This window comes from Phalacrocorax aristotelis, chromosome Z (assembly GCF_949628215.1).
Source record: "Phalacrocorax aristotelis chromosome Z, bGulAri2.1, whole genome shotgun sequence".
NCBI classification, from domain to species: Eukaryota; Metazoa; Chordata; class Aves; order Suliformes; family Phalacrocoracidae; genus Phalacrocorax; species Phalacrocorax aristotelis.
This window is the reverse complement of record NC_134311.1, coordinates 1,648,733-1,671,783: the sequence shown is the minus strand read 5'-3', so window position 1 is coordinate 1,671,783 and position 23,051 is coordinate 1,648,733. Positions and strand designations below refer to the sequence as shown.

Here is a 23,051-nt window from a genome sequence, read left to right as displayed (position 1 = left end):
ATATACCATAATCATATCTCTTCTTGATCTTCCTTTTGATATGCTAAACACCTTCAGCTCCCTATACATTTCCTTGGAACACATCTCCTACAGCCCTCAAATGACTTTTTGTAACTTTTCTGATCCAGTGAAATTCTCCTGCATCCTTTTTAAAGTGTGGAAGCCAGAACTATATGTAGTATTTTATTATCAGCATGTCTAAGAGGTAAAAATCACCTCCCCTCTCTAGTTCTAACAGAACCTGGAATGTAAGACCGCGTTGGCACCCTGGTGAAATATCCTTGCTAATGAATGAATTACAAAGGTAGCGACATGACATAGAAGGCCTCTTAAAAGCCAGGTGGCCAGGCAAGGGAGAGACAGCAGATAGCGAGATCATTTTCTCACATGACAAAATAAAGCATAAAAGAGGAATTGGCACAATCCTAAGTGATAGGGACAGAAAAGCACCACTTGGCTACAACCCAGGCAACTTAATTATCGTCATGACTTGTTCAGGAAGACAGCCTTTTAACTCCACTGTGATCCAGGTCTATGCTGCTCCAAAGGATGCCAAGGAGAGGAAACTGTGCGATTCTGCAATTAGAACTGAGCTGGACACACATCAGAAGCAGCGAGGCATGAACTGCTACAATTTGTGAGACTCCGTATCCTTTATCAGCAAAGTACAATGTTCCAGTAAAACCAAGAAACAAATGGAGAGGGGAAATTCTGCAAAGCACCGTCAGAAAATGACACGGCTCAAAAAGGCAGGACTGCAGTAACGTGAAGTTCTCGGAAGGACCAGAGCACGGCGTTTTTAAGTGTAAAGATAATGAGAAAGAAATAAAACGACAGACGCCACAGGATGCTTGTGATAGGTGGTGGATAGAGGTGATAGACGGAAAACCAGGAAAGCTCCCACAGGGGTTGGAGACTGCGACTCCGCTAAGCAGGACGCGGACGGGGGGGCGTGCGGTGGCGAGCTCGGGAAGCTGAGAGGATCCCCGGGAAGCTGGGAGCCTGCGGCCTCGCCGCGGGGCTCGGCAGGGCATGGGAAACGGTGCTGCCAGGTGCCATGCGGTGACACGTGGGAAGCAGGAGAGCGCCCTGCAGTTTGGCGTAAGTCTGTCTTGGTCACGGAAATACAGGAGCTGCAGGAAATACAGCACAACCTCACCTGTCGCTGAGCAATACCTGAATACGGACAAGTGTTTATGGCTTGCTGAAAGAAATACGGTCCGTGCCACAAAATCCTGTTGATGTATTTTGAAAGGACTGATTAACATTTTCCTAAGCATACCCTTCACAACAAACACACAGACTTAATTTTCAATTCGCATAGGCAGAAAAAAGTCCTTGCCGCTATTTTATGCTGTGATATTTTATATGTTGTCCCTGTGGCATGGCCACACGCCACAGACGTGCACTGCTAGTGCTGTCACCAGGGCAATTTCTCTGCAGCAAGATGGACACATTCCTCTGCTAAACCAGTGCGCTGCTTTCATGATCATGATGTCTTCCCTCACGGTTCTCCCCTCTCTAGCTGGTCGAAGCAACTTCGCAAGAGTGTGCACAGAGCTCCAGTCTGTGCCTTCCAGAAATCCTCATGAGACCCTGTCTACACCCCTAACCACTTTTTACGCTTACTGTCATGCTCCTCGTATCTTGGCAGACTTTCCACTTTTCCTTCTCCCCGCCTCTTATTTTGCTACTCTTACTCGTGTAGTGGAGTGCGTTTCCGTACGCAGGGGACACAGGGTCGGAAGAAGGATCCATAAACATCACCCAGCTTGTGCTCGGCATTCTGTATTTCAGAATAGATTGGGGAATGGGATCAATTTTGCAGCAGTTGACAGTAACAACTGTCAGTAAGAGCTGTAAATAATAAAATATCTGGTAAGGGAAAGTTACTGAGGATTTGTGAGCCAAAACTGAACCTTTTTTGGCTTCCTAGCAGAACAGCAGTGCCTCTGCATTAGTAGAAGAAGGTAAAATGTGCAGAGCTGGTAATAAATAAGGTGTGGAATACCTGAAGGCCAGATTTTGAGGTGCAGTATTTACATCTAACTCCTTTTGACAACAACGAGAAATGGAGACGGCTCAGCACATCTCGGGATCCGTCCAGGGCAGGCCTGCCAGTAGCATTTCTAGATTTTAACGCCTCAGGTGAAACCTTCCTTTTACACAGAGAAATGCGTCTGCAATAATTTAACTTCAGTCACCACGTATAATCAACAAACTATTACACACACAGGCTGTTGGTTCTGTGCTTGTCTGTGTTTGCACAGACTTGCTGTGCAACTCACACGTTCAAAGCTCAAATTACAACAGCATGTTGACCATTATATTTAAACTTTGAAAATAGCAATATCCCTCCAAAGTTACTTCAACATGCAGAAATTTTCAAAGCACAATGTGAAGAAAATATTTGAAAGACCAGCGTAATAGAGTACTATTTACAGTTCCAGAGGAACCCATTTTGTCTCTGTAGAGTTTTGCAAAATTGAGAAAACTTCAAGATTCATCAACGTCAACATTAACACAGACCTCCACTCAACTTTATATGCATGTTGGAGTACCCCTACAGAGCTTCAGAGCACCACCCAGTCCTCTCCAATAACATGCAGTCTCCCACAGTGAAATTATCCAAATTTCAGTGAAAAAAAAAAAACCAACTTAAAAAGAGACAGAGCAGATTAGGTGTTGATAACCTAAATACTTAATTTTCAAAATTTAACCTTTGTATTTCATAACATCCATTATATAGTGTGTACCGATACACATCTGCACAGAAAATCTATCTGAATTTTCATGACAATATATTGGGACATTTCAGTTTTCTACAGATAAAAATTAATACATAGCTTTAATGAATATACTATACACCAGGTGTTTTGTTCTTAATTTGCATCAGATGGAAAAAAGATAGTAGCATCTATAAATGCTGATGAAAATAGATACAGATGAAGTCACCAGTAATTTCCTGGCACAAAACAGGAGTAAAAGTCAACGTCATTTTAAAGATAAACACGCATTTTTCATACCAATAAATAATGCTATAAATCCTGCTGTACTGGATTGCAAATAACTTCAGCTGAATAAAACTGCTTGACATGGGATTTACTTATCCTGTATGTTCACAGAAACAACTTGTTCTCTGACAGCACTCATTCTTGGCAATTTATTGCAGCTGTCAGCAGCCAATTTGTTCAGATTACTGCTATGCATAAAGGTGTAACAATCATGAGGATTTATTAGCTGATTATCGTAAAGGTGACAGGATCGCCTTCAAAAATGCAGATGATAAGAAAGTTAAATAATTACATGAAGATTAAAATAATTTCACCTTCATTTTGATCTTAGTATTATCTACATAAACTTACTGCAGTTTATGTTTTTAATCACAGGAGTATATTGACTCACTACAGAAGAGGAATGATTTACTCATAGCAAAAACATGAATATCGAACGTACTCAAACTGAACAATAAACACACATACATATGTATTTCTGTTATCAGATGAAGCAACGACTACTGCTGCTCATGCAAGTCCACATGCTTATGCGAATGCAAGACGGCATCCCTGGTGCCTTTAGCTGCTGGTGCTTTCCAAAACAAAGGATTTCTAGACCTCATGTCTTCGGTCCTGGAATATTTCTTTTTTTTTTTGAAAAATTATATCCAGAAAAATACCAGAATTTAATGTCCTGCATGATGAAACTCAGTTCTGGTCAAGCCCAGTGTTTCCTCATACAAATCAGCATAGGACTGGAAATGTATTTTCCCTGAAGCTTTTGTATAAGGTCTTTTTCCAGGCTTTTGAAATCCCAAAAGAAACACTGAAATGGTTCTAGGATTTCAGTTTTTTAGGGTATTCTAAGACAGAGGCTCACAAGGTGCTACAACCTTTATACTGTCCTGGAAAATGCACACAACTGAGACTTGAATGAATTTTGCAAATGCATAATGCTCAAAGTTAAGGGTGGAAATCAGGCAGTCAGCCTCCCATTTCAGGAACCACCTGCTGAATGTGCCTGGGTACCAGGAAGAAACCGGAGCTTTACACTAGTTCTGTGACAGACATATCTTTCTCCTTCTCTGAATTAGGATGCCATGCTGTCACTCCCACCCTCTTAACATCTTCCTCCCCCTTAGAAGCCACCTCTTCCACTCCATCCTCCTCCTGTCCCCTCACCCCAAAGCCAGAACCTCACTTGCCTGTGAGACTTCAGCCTTCTTGAACATCTTCCCTTCACCTTCCTGCCCTCAGAAAAGGATTGCAAGCCCAAGCCCTTGCAGCCTGAGCACGCAAGCCATCGCCACCTTGTCAGATTCCCAACTTCACCCTGGCCCTTAACGTGCTGCAGCTGAGACAGAGTATAATTCCAGGAGAAGTTACGACATTCTGCTTTGGAATAAAATTTGCAAGTTACAGGGTTTAGCACAGAAAGAATACTTTCAAGGGGTCTTCCCATGCTGTTTTCCAGGAGCGACCTGGAGGTTGTCCCTTCAAGCCTTCCACCCAGAGACCCTGTTCTCCCACAGCCAGCTCAGTCTGGAAATAATGAACCTCTTTTGGGAAGGGCACTCTTCAAAAAGATCCCCTGGCAAAGCAGCTGGTTAATGCCTATTTTGCACGGGAAATTCTGCTGACCAGGATGTGTGCTCTGCAAGCAGATGAATATGGAGGACACAAAAACCCCAACACTGTGGATGAGAGGTGAGAACTGCTCCTTAAACAAACTTTTTCTTCTCTTTTCTCAGTTTGGCCTGCTGTCTCCCTCAACGAGCAGGATCTCTTCAATCTCAGTCTGTTCTCCCTAACCATACTTTGGACAGGCAGGACATCTGCAAAAAACAATTTTTTTCATTTCCATTTAATAAAAATATTCCTGTATAATGAAATAGTTGCTGCTTGAGTGGGGAGATCAGAATAAGATGAAAGGGATTACTCTCCATCATTGAGCAATGCTAGAATACTACCAGGTAGTCTTTTGTTTCCTTCCCGCAGCCCCATTATCACTTTTCCTGGAACCTGAATCAAAACACTCAATTTATTACACATGCCTTGAGAGCTGCAGAGCCTTAGTCATGGAGCACAACTCAGTTGTGCTTTACAAAATTAATATACACCTAGCAAAACACACACATACAGCGAGCATGTCCGTAGTGTTTGCACCTAAGTATTTACAGCTTTTAGAGGCAGCATCGAAAGGAGAAACTGGGGAAGAAAGGTCAATGTAAAGTGGAGCTGTCAGGTGCTGGTGATTTTTATCCACAGTGACTGGAAAAGAGTATTGGGGAGGAGGAGTATTAAGACCTATTTTTATATTCAGATTGAGCTTGACAAACGACAAAGTTTTTCATGGAAATCTTCATGGAGAGGAATTTGTTTGCAGGTTGCATTATCCAGAAATAAGGTACCTACAGAAGGTGAAATGAGAGTGTCTGAAAGGACAAAGTGAAGAGAGATTATACCTACTCTGACAGCAGAGAGGTCACAAAAATCAAGACCAGCAAGATTTCGTGAAAAATACCACTGATTTTGTTAAAATCAGTTATATACTACAGAAGCACTACAGATCAGCTTTGTCCAAGGACCGCCTTTTTTGGTATATAGAAGAATTACATCTATTTAGGAAAATGATAGGAAATAAAACAAAACAAGGTTCTCCCACTGAAAAATGCTAAAGGTTTCAAGCATTCTTCTTAGAGAGATTTATCATGCTATCAAATTTTGGGACCTAAATAAAATGTAGAAATCATTTGTTACTTGCATAATAGCGTGCAGTTACTAAGAAGAAATAGATGCACACTCAAGATGTACAACTTTTTTAGGTATCTGAAAAGCTACCCGAGCAGCCTATGTTTGAAGTTACCAATTTTCCTTCCCTAATGTCTCTATCACATTCCTATTGAGGTTTCAAGTGCCTTGGAGCAAAAATGGTGTCTTTTATTTTATACAATGCTCTTAAAAAGTCTTTATAATTACTGGTCACAGTAACAACGTAAGTGCTGTTTTGATGGCAGTGTTCTGAAAAATCAGTGAAAACTGCATCTCACCATCTTTTGGACAAGAAGGTTAAAGTTAAGCAGGCAATAGGAATAAATTCCCAAGGTATAGCCCGTGTTGTCATAGGACTAAGTGATTATGTTACTTCAGAAAAATAGTTACTGTTACCATATGTGCCAACTGAAATCAAGCAAGGGAAAAAATACAATGTAAACTTCAAATATAAACATACCACCTGATCCATAGTGTTTCATCATATAAAATAAAATCCTACTGTGTACACTTTTGAAAAGTGGTTTTGTCCGATATTAAAGCTGTTTGCTTGCCATGGACTCCATATGTTTTCTGAGTTCCCACAATTTATGGTAGGAAATGTACACAGAATATCATCCAACTGATCTGATTTGATAAAGAAACCCATTATCCTAATCGGAATGGGAGGGAGGAAAAGGTTAGCAGAACCACATTGACATCAAAAGTACATGGCTCAGTCTCTGGGATTTCCGTTCCTGATTTTAAATGCCAAAAAAAAGTAATTCCACTAGTTTATAGTATCAATGTCCTAGTGAATGCGCCTACAACTAATATTCTAACAAACAACCAAAATACATAGTATTAATAATAATTATTATTATGAATGTATGGATATCAATTAACATATGATGTAAACAAATATCTGAGCTTTCAAAATTGTGCTGGCTTTATACAGTGTCTATAAGCATGAGACAGATTTTCCCCTATTAGCTACCAGCTAATGACATTGTTAAAAAACTTTAGCATCTTTCTTTTTCCTACACAGGAAAATGGAGGATAACCACAAAAATTTATACCGTTTCTTGAACTCTAGGACAGATCCCAAAGATTCATTTTTCCTGAAAATTAATTAGGTGAATGATCTTATTTCCTTGCCCCTAAACTTGTGTGGTCGTTCAAGACTCTCATTTACCAAACAGATTAAAATATAAATACATAATCTTGGTCTTATGTGCCTATTACAAGTCATGAGAATCACTTCTCTTCCAAGCTGCACGTTGCCATATGGAACCTCCTGCATCTTGATTATTGCTCTAAAATAACCTTGCTTTTGGAAAACCCAAGTTTATCCATTGGTAAAAGCTGCCACCTACTGGTCAATAAAAAATTATTTTACACCATCAAAGTGAAGAATTACATCAATGCAGCAAACTGGACTGATACTGTGTGAAAAATCCTTCCCCACCTTTAAAAAAAAAAAAAAACAGGCAAGAACAAATGGTCATAAGAAACAGTTTCAATGGCAAAGCTCATTTTAATCATCTGCTCTCAACCCCAGGGAACAAGAAGGCTGTAATTGCACAAACCTGCCCATAAAATCATCTTTTTTGCCAGCATCTTTGTCCCACACAGTAATATCAATAACTCCACCTCGTTCTTCATCGAGATGAAAGTCAAACTGCTCCCTCCACTGAGGATTCAAAGTTTTTGGCACAATCTAAAAGAAAAGCAAAAAGAAAGTCCTATTGCATTGTGCAGGCATACACTTTCTTGAATCATAAATTTCATCTTTACAGTCTGTTCAGGAAGTTTTTTCTATTTGCAGTATAAGTATCTAAAGCAGTGAGAATTAAAACACAGTAATTAGAGAAGACTACTGGCCAGTTCTCTCATGTCTCTCTGATACAACAGCAACCTCCAAAATCCTGCAACCTGTCACCTCCAAAAGCCTCCTGAACAAAGGATTTACCCTGGGAATGGATCCATTTTTTCTGTAGAATAATTATGCCCTCTCTTGAGTGCCAGTTAGCTGCAAAGTTATGTGTCTGAGCCTAAAGGGAAACAAAGCACCTGCAATGACAAGTAGATGACGGCCGTAAGTATTTAAGCAAAAAACATTTTATCATGTCCTCTTTCCCCAGCTGCAGTAATACTGGGACAAAGACGATACTACAGTTTAATTCTTACAGAATAGTACTTTATTTTTTTTTTCTCCAGACTGTATTTTACTTCCTTTTCTTTGCAACTCAGATGAAAGTCTTTTTCTCAATCATTTTCAGCACAGTTACTTCTGACTAAAGAAGTAACTTCAGTGGACTTCAGTCCCTGTTCTTCTGACCACACTCTGCAGAACAGAAAGCTTGCACATTTTTCTACCACAATGCAAAAGCAGTAGCTGGTGTAGTCATCCCTGTCCTGAGCAAGAATAGAAGCTGCCTAGTACCTTCCCTGTGAAGCAATCGCTTTTTTCGACATCAACCAGTTCACTGGCTTGAAAAAATGGAAAAATCAGAAAGGATTCAAATGAAGAAATTTTACGAAAATTTTTAAGTCACAAAAGCATAAAATTTGGTTTCTTCTAATTTCAGATTTGGAGGCCCTTCGGCAGGCTCAGGTGTGGCACCTAAATGCTCCTGGCCTCTTCCTCACTTTGCCCTTTGTCTGGCTGTGAAAAACACATGGGCTTTCACGGCCATTGGGAGAGGAAGGTCATGTGTGTCATCGGCAGTGCCAGCACCTTCCATAAAAAGCAATTTTCAAACCAACAGGGATCATGGACATAAAAAATAATAGCAAGAAAGCCAAGCGATTCTCCACAATCATTTTCTCCCCGATCAATCCTTTCTGCCTGTTAAGCTCATACATATACAAAACTAATGAAACTCTCCGTAAGGACGCAATGAGGAAAGTGAGAATATAAGCATAACATGGTTTGAGCATAAGACCAAGCAAAGCATCCAGGAGGCTACCAGCATCAAGCCAGAAAGGCACAAAGGTGCTACGTGCCTGTCAGAACCGCTCCACGTCTCTCCCCTGCCATGAATGGCCCATAACAGGATACAAAAGCCAACACAGTCTGTCTGGAGAATCAGGCGTGCCTCCCAGCCACCCCACATTTTTCAGTGCTGCATTTTCCCCCATCTAGTATTATAACTGCTTATAATGAAATAAAATGAAACATCTAGACAAAGCCCCAGATGCTCTGACAGCTAATTAATAACAACAACAAACCTCCGTCACTATTTAAATGGTCACGCAAGCCAGAAAAAAAATACAAACAGGAACAAAATATTTCGAACACAGCCATTGCGCGTTTTAGGTCACAGCTAGGATTACCTTGCTCTTGTACTTCTGATGCCCCAGCCGGAACTTCACATAAGGATCACTTAGTCCGTTCGCATCCATTGCCTTAAGTCCGCGTCCTTCTATTAAGGTGATACTAACTATCCCTCTCCATAGCTGAGATTTTCCGCGCAGGTCTGAGAGATGTAAGCTGTGGCTCTGACACTTCAGGGAAATAAAAAAATAGATTTAGTTAAAACAATTCCAAAAACGTTCCCTGCATTTTAACATTCAATTTTATATAACTATGAATGCAAAACAACCGTCTTAAGCCATTTTGAAGTTATTTGACAGTACCTGTGTAAACTATATTATGAAGAATTACTTGGAGAGAAACAAAACAGTGACAAATACACAGGTAACATCATATGCTGCTTTTGCAGAAGCAAGCAGAACAAATGCTACTTAAGGAAATATTCAGGGAAAAAAAAAAAGTGTTTTTTCCTGCTTCACTTCTCGCTCTGCTGATAGATCTAACATTACCAATAAATATTACAAAGTCTCTCATATTAGTGGCACATGATTGCATGAACTTGAACAGACACTAAAATAAAAAGCAACAAGAAAATGAACCTTCCATTAAAATAACATAAAACCACCACGAGAAGCATGGGCCAAGGAAAAGTACGTCAGTAAACTCCCGTGTTCGTGACAACTAACTCAGCCTCTAAAACGATTCTGATATTCTCAGAAACAGCAAGGAAATCTGGATTAAACACATTAGTTCAAGAGCTTCAGAAAGTGACATTGCAGAGCCTCTGGTCTGCGAGCGGAAATCTGTGGTCTGTGAACCCTCAGCCGCTGACTTTGGGGGTTAGAAGAAAATTCACAAGCACCCACACTAACCAGATGGCCACAGCACTCACCAGTGAACTCCACTGGGGGCCGGACAGTGGGCGTTATAGCTTCGAGGTTACCTTATCTAAAATCAGGACACGAGATGGCTAAACAGTATTTAAACTCATTAATTATTCTTTCTAGAAGTAAAAAAAAAGCAAGACTGCAAGGATACTCAGCAGTAAACATATCAAATATATGCATTTTCTTTATTGCGTGATGTAGTTTGAGCAACAAGGGCTTTACGGGCTCAGCTACCCTCCATAAAACAAAACTGTTGTGTGGTTGGCTTCACCACTTGCACACCTCCAGCGTCTCTGCTAGAGGTGTTCAGTGTCAGCTTGGTTTGAGTCTTTCGGAAGGTAATCACAGATAGATGGTTACAGCGATGAAAGTGCCCACGGCAGGAATTTGACTTTATTACTTAGAGAAGATTATAGAAGGTACGCTGGAGTATAATCTGCACTCACCAGACTCCAGAAGTGTTATACGTGAGGACTGGGCCCACTGGGCTTAGAAGAAACCTCAATAACATGCTTTTACAATATTACAGATACTATATTGGCATGTATTTGTATTTTCCAATGGCTACTCATTCCAAGCAGTATGGTTACTCCCCAAATATTTCACTGGATTTTTTAAAGATTCATCTTCCTGAGGTGAAGGATTTGACTGCAGACAAACTTCTCACAAACTTACTCTTTCTCTAAAGGCAAACACAGAACTGTGGGCTTCAGCTGAGAAGTGGAATAACCTTTAACTTATCCTGTGACACGAAGTAGCAGTGGGACACCAGACAGCAGAACCTCTGCAGAAGTTAGGGCACAACCGGGAAACTCAGTTGACAGAAGAAATTTCACTTACAACATGGGAACATTATCAAACCCCATAGATTTTTTCTGGGCACAAACATCCCTTCGCAGGGCGTATGCAGGCAACACTGCCAAGGACTTGTCTCGTGAAGAAGGGGTAGATTTTTTTTTTTTCTTAAGGTTCTTAAAAGGTTTAGAGGAAAAGAAAGACTGAATAGAAAATAACCAAAACTGACTCTGCCCTGAGCATAAGGTGATGAAAGATACAGAAGGAAGAAGAGACAAGGCACATTTAGGAGTATATTTCTTACAGGGATAGAAGCAGTGGTTAGTTGAGACTTATTTTGACAAAGAATACACAGTTGTTGGGATATTTTTGAGACTTGAGTGGGAATCCAAATGAATTCTAGGGTACTGTCATGGAAAATAAGCATGAGCTTGCATTTAAAACTCTTTTAAAGTAAAGCTCAAGCATAACTATGCAGCTCTCCACTAATCACAAATTAATCAAATGACAGTGAAATCATTTAGAGAGTATACTTGATGGAGATTCCGTATTTTCAACGGCTCTTAAAACAATTTGCTGCATTAGAGCAGCTGCCACCACATAAAACATGCTGGGTTTTTACGACCAGCAGGGACTTCCATCAATGGAGGTGATTTACGTATGAGGAGGTAAGGCAAGATCTGAGCGACCACACGCAGAGTGTGATCTGACAGATGGGTCAGACGGGAGTTTGCAAGGGTCAGGCAGCAACCCCGAGAACACGCACGTTTTGCTGGGGAAAGCCCTTTCCGGTCAGAGCCAGACCCCACAGCCCGCGGCTCGCAAAGCGCCTGGCAGAGCCCGGCGGCGCGCTGCGCGATAGCGAGGCTCCGGAGTTTGCATCTCAATCTGCTGGAAGAAAAGCAACCGGCTGCTAAAAATAGAGCGGTGTGGGCTGGTGGTGGCTGCTTCTTCCTCACGGCGGGGAACGTGAACCATGGCAGTGCTCTTTTCTCCCTGTGTTTATCGGTAACGCAGATCCATGGAACAGCAGAAGGGAGACGTACTGAAAGAGTCGGGGGATGGCCAGCTGGAGCTAAAGCTATTGAGATTTCCTGGGCACGAAAGGCAAGGGCTATGTGGTCTTCTCCAGCAAGAGTAACTTCCAACTGGTATTTTTCTTGTTTCCAAGCAAGACTGGACAGCATCTGAACAGACATGCTTTCCTTCCCGCCGAAGCCATCCTCAGAAATTACAGATACTGACAGAACCTCTAATTTCATAGTCTTTCTTGTAGGAAGTAAAATAAATAAATATGAATGTTTAGATTTCAAGTAAAATTTGACAAAAAGCTAATAGGTGAAAGAATGGTAAGACTGATTTCACCTTTTAGAGTTCTTCTTTTATGAAGTTAATTTCACAGTGAGAGACAGGTACATAATTTCTCGGTACATTTTTAGGTATCTAAGCAACCTTCTGTAATCCAGCCCACAGTCAGCTAGTTACAAAGTCAGAAGGGAAACTGAGAGTAAAACGAAGAAATGAGCACGGATCTTTCCAAGTTTCTGCTATGAAGGAATATTTCTCCAGACTAATTCCTAGATAATACGTTTCCCTCAGAAAGCAGGTAATGCATTTTGACTTCTGGCTTCACTCTTCTGCCACAAACAGACAGAAACATGAAGAAACTGCACAGCCTGTAGTTTCTCTGGGAATAGACAGAAAGTTATATATTTCATAAATATTCCATCTGAAACTGGCCATGCTGTCTATATAATGCCACAATTTGAAAGGAGATAGGTCAAGATCTCAGGCCACAACTGATCATCATTAATACAGGATTACTATTCCTACTCTTATGCATTTATAAGCAGTCATGGAGACTCCCACCTGCCATGTGCTAAACCAAAAAAAAAAGGGAAGAAAAAAGAAAAAAAGAAGTTGCAGCCTGCATACTGTGAAGGTTTCTCTCTTTTCCCAAAACAATATAAAAATTAGACTTCTGAAAAGGAATCTTTCATGTCAAAGCTGCCTGTGAAAGAAAACCTCACATCTTTTCATATCCATAAGCTCTTTTAATGCTTCTGCTATAAACAGTAAGCAAAACCAACATTTTCTTACGTGATAAAATCAGCTTTTATTTGTGTTCCACCTATTCTGCCTAAATGTGGGGTAGTGGAAGGGCTAGGGATGCCAACAGCAGCAAATCTTCTGACACAGAAACAGAACTGTATCCTCTATTAGGTATGATTAATGTAGTTAGCCAAACACAATGGCAGAGCTGAAAGACGATCTTACAGCATGGCTTAATATTCTGTCCATGGTCACACATTACCGGTTAATGCTTCGGGGTGGCAAACCAACTAGGCTTAGCCGGAACCTGGCCGTTGTTCCTAGGGTCATCAAGACCGTGTTCTTGATGAGTGTATTAATTGCCACAACTTTATTGTTACTTTCTGGAGAAGAGGAGAAGCCTTAGTAAATACTTTTGAAAACCCCGTCAGTATTTATCTTTGGGTATCTATGCGACCTTTGAACTCTAGCCCATGAGTTGGAGAATCCCCACAATCTGTCCTCTCCCAGCCTGACCTCACCTTTTCACCAGTCAGACCTCATGCCCTGCAAAGCACCACTTCTCTCACTTGATGCGCTTGTGCCCGCGCGAACAGACCCTGCTTTTACTGAATCTCCTCCTTGTTACACGCACCACTAGGGCACGCTCCTCCTTCTCTGCGTCCTTGAACGCCAAACCCTTTGCTTAAGAATAATTCAACAATAGACAGAAGTAGAACAATGTGCCTACCACAAAGTTGTTTGGGTTTTTTTTTTTTAAGTTTTAAGAAGCAAATAAATAATGCAGCTGTGTGTCCTGCAAAGGCATCTCTACCCAAAGAATTACTTTTGTTTGGAAGCTTTAAATAAAATACCAATCAGAAAATAATGAAAGACTATAGGAAAGAATGTTACTTGTCTTCACCACTGAACAAAGCGTAGATGTACAAGAAGAGCAGAGTGAATCAAAGCCAGCATTTTAAATGACTGCTGCAAACTCAAGCAAAGAGAATTCTTCTCCCCAGATTTCTAGGATGCTTACGTGCTTGGATAAAAGCTTTAAAATAAAGACTGAGAATGTCCATAGATACATCTGCTCCTTCTACATGCCTTGTCCACATGATGAAAAAAATCAAGGAACAGTCATGTACGAAAGCGAAATACAAAGAACTGTTGTATGCATTCACAGTGCTTTTCCCCTGTTAGAAACCACACAAAGTATAACCTTGCAGAAGTCATCGAAGTGTGGACACTGATCTACAAAAACGCCTTCAGTGGGATCACAATGATTCCTTTTTAATGTTTGCTTGTTGTGACTAAGCAAGTTTTATAAATGGACAACCACTGATAATTACTGCAATATGAAAGAACATTTCTATTATCAGCTATATTTTACATTTTAGGATATTTTAAATCTAGGTAAAGCTAACCTAGATTTCTGTCATTGAGAAGTTTACACTGCCTTATACCCTGTGTGTTTTCAATATGACAGCCATTTAAATCTGGTTTAAGATCTTTGCCCTAACAACCTGATATTGTCACTGTAGTAGCAACCCTGTGGTGATGTTACAATATTTCTAATAAAAGCTGATACTTCTGCAGCATTTCACACATTTTTGTGGTTTGCTAAATCTAATAATCGTGCATTCTACGGACGTGCGCTTGCTGGAGCCAGCTCTGGCGTTACATGATGAAGGCTGTGACTCCATTAAGTGCCCACTATGACTTGCATTTTCTGGAAAAGGGTGGAAATATTCATAGGAGACAACAATGTGCCGGCAGGAGTTGTCAGAGAGGCTGCGTCAGTACGACCCTAACCTTCACCCTTGCCTTCCTCTTGGAAACTGTGGCTGCAATACGTGAAAGTCAGCACGTCTCCTGATGATCCTGTTGTCGCCTGGGATGACTGGTGCCACCACGGCCCTAACACTGACATGAATGTGACAAGCATAAGGACAGTGGCCACCGAGACTTGATGGAAACGCTCTCTGCTTTCGGAATTGCAGACAGAAAATCCACACGGAAATGCTACTCTGCTGTTTTGATTGTTAACCATTATCAGCTGTTATCACTCACATACAAGTAATGCAAATACAAGCCTCACCAAATATTTGCATAATTTTTATAACCAGATGTCTAACAGACAGGTATATCTACTCTGACATTTTCTACTTCTATACCATTATTTAGTAGCTTTCCATCAAGCACTATTTACAGCTGACAGTCAGTTGACATCTATAACCTCATGGCTTACAAAAGCAAGTATTTTCTCAAGCTTAAAAGATTTTTCTTAAAAACCCAAACCCAGTAAGTCCAGCTTCCATTCTGAAATTCCACAGAGTTTTGGATGAAATATTCTCGTTGAAAGACTGAACTGATTGCAAATCCCTTCAATTAAGAAATATCATACAACCCTCTGCTTCTGCTTGTCCTTGCAATCTTTAGACCATGATTTGCTATTTCCAATTTTAGTCTCTACCCAAGAAGCATCTCAGTCCAGTGGGAAACATTTGTTTCTATTTTAAAACTGAAAAAAAAAAAGGCATCATAAGGTTTTTGATATTAGGAAAAGGCAAATCAGGAGTCACAGAAACCAAATATTTCGAGTTGGGCAAAAAAGAACCAGTTATTAAGGCCATAGGTTTTGGTACTTCAGTTTGTGCAATGGGAACACACATACTTTTAGATAGCTTCTAAGATAAACAGTCAGCAGTTAGGAGGTGAAAATGTTATATTTTACTATTCATTTTTGTTTAAAGTGTTCAAAAATTCTATTTTTCCTTTTAAAGGTATATGCATACATTTCTAAAGCTGAATTACAGCAAAAATGTTATCTAATTGCAAATTAAAAATCACTTTAATTCACTTGCTTTAGGCAGTTAATAACCTCTTATCACCAATTGTAACTAATCAGAAGTAGCTTCTCAGTTATGACTTTGGGAAGATAATGTACTCTTACTCTTACTTTATACACACCCTGTTGCAACCCAGACTAATTCATCTTCATTTCTGGGGAGAACAGACCCTTGGTTCCAATTGATCAAAGTCACACTGAAACAGCTCATCACATATTAATTGTATAAATTAAGAGTATTATTACATTTTTGTGCATTTGAGTATTCCCAGTTCTGAACTTGCGTTGATAACACAGAACAGAAGAGAAGGTATAAGAGAAGAGAAGGTGACATCTCTTCTTTTCCTCCAGATTTAACTGGAATACCATGACCTGACAGGGAATAGCAGGTAATTATTAAATACCTTTTCCCCTACAATTTTTGGCTAAAGGTGCCAAACCGCTTGTTCTTCTGTCCATAAACTAAGGCACTCGAGATTTTTCTGGTGTTTTCTTAATGTGCTGTTAATATAGCAAGTTTAATGTGGGGTCTGATCACGCTTGAACACAATTTAATGGCAATTCTCCCACAAAGGTGAAAAGGCAAGAGTAGACCCTTATTCAGATGAAAATAATTTTTGGTGAAATGAACAACTTTTCTGACAATGCTCTCTCTCAGTATGCTTTGGCCAAAAGGTACGGTCTTTATTAAAAACCTTTTGCTTAAATAGTTATGGTTACACAGGAAAATGTGAGCTAATCTTATTTCTTTGTATACAAGTGGTAATCAGAGACAGTGAGTATACTAATTAGGTCTCCATGAGTGTAGGATTTGTTGAATTAAACTATTTATATGGCATAGCACCTCACTCACCCTGTAGCTGAGCCAATAAATAATGTCTTCAGGATATCAGCAAATGCCGTTCAGAAGAAATCAAACCTCTATGTGAGAATGCACCAATTTCACCAGAACTTGGAACAAAACCAAGGAATTTAAACAACCTGTTCAGCCAGTATTACAGCTTTTGGCTACCTGTCCTCCCTATGAGTATCTGCAGGACCACTAACTCATCAGTACACTGCCTAGTGAGCACATGAGATACCAGGGTTCCCACCCAAGTTCACAACCAGGGAGGACAACTGTTGCCAGTGGGGCAAGAATTACACCAACACCTCCTCACCTCGAGTTTGGAAGACCTAAATTAATACCAAGACAGAGCTCGGTCACTCCCATACTCCTGTCTTGTAAAGTAAGTAAGCAGAAAGAGAAGATATGTTGACAATTGAACAAACCAACCTTAATTTCCAGACGCCTTCTGTCCTGAAAGCTTATGAAGGCTCAGGTGCTGCACCTTTGTCTTAATTATTGAGTAAAAAAGGGCATTTTCCTTAGTTGTGTAGCGTACTCTACATGCCCTGTATAAACTACCAGAACTTCTCAGCAGGTGTCAGACCTCAGTGCTCTCATCTTAAGATGATGTACTCTGTTTTATGGGACTACAAACAATGCAGCTCATGAAGGTTCTCAGATGAAAGCAAAATACGTTCATCTGTCACATTCCTTTCCTCTGGGAATGGCCGGTAAATCCACGTTGTGTGAAGTCCCTCTGTGTTACAGCAGAAGTGGGGAGACACATAAAGTACCTGCAGTTGCTAGTGCAGTCCCTGTCCTTACGAAGAGGCTTCCTCCACGCTCTACGTGATCAGCGGAGTGCTCGTCCAGCGATGGCTGTCAGCAGACCAGTCTGACCACACAGCTTCACCTGGCCTTGCGCTGGGTCTGGCTGGGGTCACTTCCCTCACAGCGGGCCACACAGCGCTGTGCGCTGCCTTTGTGGCTAGCCCAGCGTTGCCGACACAGCAACGTTTTGGCTATGGCTGATCAGTGCTCACGTGGCATCGAGGCTTCGTGCTGGTGCGCGTCACCCACCCCACTTGCTAATTTCCCCCATCTTCTCACTATTCCTTCTGACTTACTTTCTGCTTGCAGTAAAACTTAATTCCAAATACCACTGCCTTGTTCCCTCTTACACGCTCTTAATCGCTAGTATCTGAGCACCTCAAAACTTTCCTCTAAATTAAGTATATATGCAGACACACCTCTATTTCAAAGGACCATTTTTTTCAGACTCTCTCTAAAATGGGTATATAAATTGTGCCGAAAATGCTGTGATAAAACATATGCATCTGTGTTGTTGGAAGAGATGAGCTTAATTTCCACCATGAGAGATACTGTTAGACGCTAGGGGAAAAAACCAGCCTTTAATGGAAATGATAGTTTAGCACTGGAACCAGCTCTCTAGGGAGGTTGTGGAATATCCACCACTGCAGATTTTTAAGGACAGACTAAACAAATGCCTGTCAAACACAGCTTAGCTGTCACTGTTCCCACTTCAGGGTAGGAAGACGACTTTTCAGGCTGTTATTCCTATTTTCTCTCTTTTTCACACCTACCCTGCACACAGGTAGATTTTTAAATATCCCAGCCACTTGAAGTGCTGGGAAGCGAGGTTTGGTCTGTCTACCAACAACACCTGCCTTGCCTTCGGCCTTCTCTCCCAGAGACATTCCTGTTACCTTCCCAAGTTCTTTGCCTCATATTTTTTTGCCTCCACCTCTCCCACTCAGCACAGCGAGGACAAAACTTCCAGAGCAAGCTCTGTGTGCATTACCCTATAAGCAAACAGCACCACCTCAATGCACTGCCCCTTACCCCTTTCTGAGCTAACCTCCTGCAATCGTACACCAAAGTGTACAGCAACAGAGGGGACAGGTGATTTTTCATAAAATATTTACTGGCATCTTCAGATTCTCCACAGAAAAGCCTGCCTGCTCTAAATGAAACGAAATGCTCTTTTAGAGAGAGTGCCCAAAGAAACGCTTCTGATTACGCTAATGCAAACAATTAATTGCCAAATGCAGGTGGAACTACTTGACAACTCTAAAAAGAAAAATACAAACTGTGTTTATCTAAAACCTGTAACATTAACTCTTCCAGGGAGCACCATCTGCAAAGGCAACCCTTACTAGAAGGACACAACGACCACAAAATACCTTAAGTTTTGCAGCAAAAGCACCTTTAAAAAAAAAAAAAGGCATGCAGGTTCTTGCCCTTTCCCATTTCCAGTTATAACGAAAGTTTTTATTTTTGCTGGAAAATACATACGTCTATATGTATATTATATAGACATATGTAAATCAGTGCTGAATTGTAATTACAGGTACACTGACCCCAAGTTTAGTATTTATGCTTTTGATTTTCAACTTAAGACTCCATTTCACATTAAAAAGTGCTAGAAGCAGTAAGATTTTATCTTTTAAAAATGTTGCTAGCAAAGCCATGGCAAAAGTATAGAAATTTAATCATTAGAAGCTAAGAGAAGCATGAGGAGGAAGTACTCCATTAAAGAGAAAACAATTTTTTACACGAGAGAATATAGTGCATTTAAACAGTCCCTTCTTTCCTCTGCCATCAGCTTTAGGCCTAATAATGGTTAAGAAAATTTTAAGCTTTTTTTAACTATTATTTTTGACAGCTCTGCACTGAACACTACAAAAATTATGAGGAGAAGAGCAGTACGTGCACTTCTAACTCAATTTCATGCTGCCAACATTTTAATAGGCTCCCTTCCCATACCCTTTCCTCTGCTATTGATTAAACCTCTGTGCTGTGGAGAATTAGTAAATAAGAAGTCAGAATTGATTTTTTCTTGTTTTCATAACCAGAGGAAAAAGGAGAAAACAACTCTTGCCAGTTCGTCTGCACTGGCTCGTGCTGGAAATGGCAATGCTTTATTTCTCACCACACGGACCGCTGGCACCTTGAATTCTGTAAAGGAAATCACTTCAGCAATTAGCACTATTCATCGCACTGTCAGAAACGGTGTTGACTATTAGTAATAAATTACCTCTCTTGCAAACCTGGGATTTTCTGTGCTGCTTTTATATCTAGACTGCAACAACAGTTTTACTAAATTAGATCTGGTACCCAGACAGTTTAGAAAGCAAGAGAGAAGCAGGAAGTTTGTTTCCTTCAACCCAGAGGAAGAGAGCCATCAGGAAAGTCTGCATCTTCAGCAGAAGAATTGATGAAAAACGGAAGATCTGCCCGAAAGGAAAACTGCAGTGGATGTGGAGAACCACAAAAGCAGAACAGGTCAGACCCATAGACATAGAAGAAAGCCATTTTGCACAGGTCAAAGTTTTTCCAATAGCTTTTTAAAAATAAAAATGAAGCTAAAAATTCCTGTATTTGGTTTAAATGAATGACTGATTATCCAGACCCTACAAGCACTGCCTTTTTCCTGTAGCACTTGTCTGCAAACGCACGGAATAGCCAACAAACTGAGCTCTAAATCACGGGAACTGAGGCACGGGTACATTGAGGTTCTTGAGGAAACACCTGGATCACAGAACAATGCATGAAACATTGAATAATCCACTCCCACCTTTACTTGAGGTGCAGTGAACCTCAGTACAGACGTAGTGGTAGAAATGGAGCTGCTTCGCTGCTGGACCATGCAGCAAAGGCACGCCAGCGAAGTCATAATCACCCAGCTGGCTTTAAGGCAACACCAACCTTGTGGTGGATGAAATGAAACAATCCATCTGAAACTGAATGCAAACTGTAACTTCCCAGCAGAAGGTTTGTTGTTTTGTTTTGTTTTGAAAAACAGCTTTGGTTTTTTTTTTTAATTATCCCTCTGGGGGTCTCCTTTCACTAAAGACGGGAAGTTTGACTTTCCTTTTCACAAAACATATAAATGCTCTGACTTCAAAACTGTTTGAATTTCATTTTTGCTAGATTCAGTGAAAGATGAGTATTCCCTCTGACCTAGACAGCGCAGGGAGTGATCTAGCTCCCTTGAATATTGATCAAGATTATGTCTGGAATAAAGCAAACATGATATGGAAAAGTTAAAAAAAAAAAAACAAAAAACAAAAAACCCAAAAAACTCAGCAGTAACAGAAGGGAAAAAAACTAACAGCAAAAGCAAAAGTGGGGTTGCATTTTTGCAACGCCACCAACAAGGGTTTTCAATGCTAATGTGTTTGAAAGCACTGGTTTACACACCAAAGAGATAAAATGCACATCTGCATTGACCTGGGTTTTTTATGAGACCTTAACTCCACCTTTAGGGTGCATAGGGGGAGCAGTATTTGAAGTACAGACTCAAGATTTGGCCAAAGTAGTTGTTTGGAGGTACATGAATACCGTAATACTGTAAGAGAGAATATTAGTTACTGTTCTTTTCACAGCCACTACATGGGCCCAAGCAACTACGTGCAAGCGAGGCCCTTCTCAAACACAAGCAATGCCACAGCTGTCTGCACTGCCATATCTTCACATCAAGCTACGTATGTTACAGAAAAGGTAGGCTTCAAGCACATGAATTTTCGAAGTAAAATACATTGTCGCAATCTGTAAAATCAAATTCATTTACTAAACGTGCTATTTTAAAGACTCTAGAGAGCTAAAAAAAGTAGGATTAGGAAATTTTATAATGATATCTCTAAAAAATTTTAATATTCTGTTTTTTCTCAGCTCTCAGGAGTGTAAGACAAGCACTTCCTGAAGAAGGATATAATTTAGAGTACTTTCTCTATTACTTTACAGCATTATGCCCCTATTTCTAGATTCTTTTTTTAAATCTGCAAATGATGCCCTATTAAATACCGATTATCCTGCACCCTAGAGAACAGCAATTTTTTGGAAGGAATCCTTTGTAAATAAAATATTTTAAATTTGTTTTCCTGACAGCAGACCAAAGATTTGGAACTCTGGAGTAGCCCCACAAGGCAAACAAGCTCCGTGGTTTAACTGAGGTACTTCTGTATATCAATCACGCACACAGCAGTGCATGTGAGAGGTTGTACATGCGTTAGATCTCTAGGTAAAACTATTACTTCAGTTGAGACAGATGTAGAAAAATGCAATATTTAAAATAATACATTCAAATCTTTTGCCAAATCTTTTGATATGCCCCTTTGCAAAAACGGCAACTAGTGAAATGTTACCAAATTAATGCACCGAAGGAGAACACGGATAAATAACTCACTTGAACCGCTCTGAAGAATTCCCAACTACCATGTTGTGACTTTCATTCAGGATTACCGAAGCTCACAGTTGTGTCAATTTAAGTAAGGGAAAGTTCTTAATAAACTAGTTTTACAAAAGCACATCAGGAGTTAATTCATCACTTGCATGATGCAAAACAGCTGTGTCCTTCACCATCCTCACACCTCTTCATTAACTCTTCAGAAGTCTGAGCATCTCAGATATTCCAGGAAAAGTTAGACAAACCATATGAGAATCAAAATACTACACATCACCACTTCACCATTACCTTTGCTTCACAGATTTCAAAAAGGCAACAGAGATTGAGTACTGTCCTGTGCCACAGAGGCAAACTGTGTCAAAATCCCATGCATAACCCAAAAATTATGAACCCTGCTCTTTTTTTTTAAGGTTTTTTAAGGTTAAGAAACGCTTGCAAATATTAGTCAGTGAGCAGTATGTACAACACTGTTCATTAATAAACTTCTATTTAATTTTTTGTATCAATATGCTAGAAAAGTAAATAGCTTTACAAAGTAAGTGAAATGACCCTATTTAGCTGTTTCATTTGTCTCATTTTAACATCTTTACATGATAGTATCTCAAAAAAACCCAGACCTACCAAACCAACTCAAGACTTTCAGGAATTCTAACGCTATTTTTAATCATGCAAATAATAAGGCTTAAAACTTGAAAGCAGCATGGTAGCATTAGCTAAGAGTGGCCAGAAAACTGCTGAGAAACTATGCAGATTTTCTTTGTCTTTTTGGAGGCTTATACAGGAAAAAGGTAAAAATTAATTGTATTTTACCACAGTAAAACTCCCAGTCTCTCCCTAGTGGAAAAGACCATACACTGCTCCTTTTTTACCACTCACACAACTCCTACGAGGAGAAAAGCCAGATACTGAATTTGCTTTAGGAGGTATCTGTGGACCTCGATAAAGTGGACACCAATAATGATTCCTTAAGCACTCTGCTCTTGGGGAGGCTGCTGCAGTTGCTATCTGTGCAGGCCTGCAATCGGGGAAATTTCTCTTTGAGATGCATCACTCTGAAAACTTCCACATATAAAAACTCTGACCAGAAAAAGCAGTAATAGGAACATGAAAGTTACCCTTTGCATAAATTCTTTGTTAACATGAAAGCTTAAGTAAATTGTTTACACATGAAGAAATTAAAGGTTTTAGAAAAAGAATCAGGTCTTTTTTTTTTGTTTGCCACTTACATGAAGTTACTAGATGACTTCAAGATAAGCTATAATGCTATAACGAAGTTGAAAGGTTTAATGATTACATTAACTGTTTCATGATTTTGATTTGATGAAACACAAAACAACGTCAATAAAACACGATTTGAAGGAGGATAAATCCTGTTCCACA

General features: G+C 40.1%; 1 protein-coding gene across 3 annotated transcripts in view; it reads right to left on the bottom strand.

Moving 5' to 3' along the window:
• Positions 1 to 23,051, bottom strand: part of MCTP1 (multiple C2 and transmembrane domain containing 1) — a 287,863-nt gene that overhangs the window by 121,829 nt on the left and 142,983 nt on the right. For all 3 annotated transcript variants that reach the window (XM_075078920.1, XM_075078921.1, XM_075078923.1), the window contains 2 exons: positions 9,087 to 9,257; positions 7,337 to 7,467 (listed from right to left, as the gene is read on the bottom strand). In XM_075078920.1, coding sequence (XP_074935021.1) covers positions 7,337 to 7,467; positions 9,087 to 9,257 — 302 coding nt within the window. The remainder of the gene's footprint in view (positions 1 to 7,336; positions 7,468 to 9,086; positions 9,258 to 23,051) is intronic.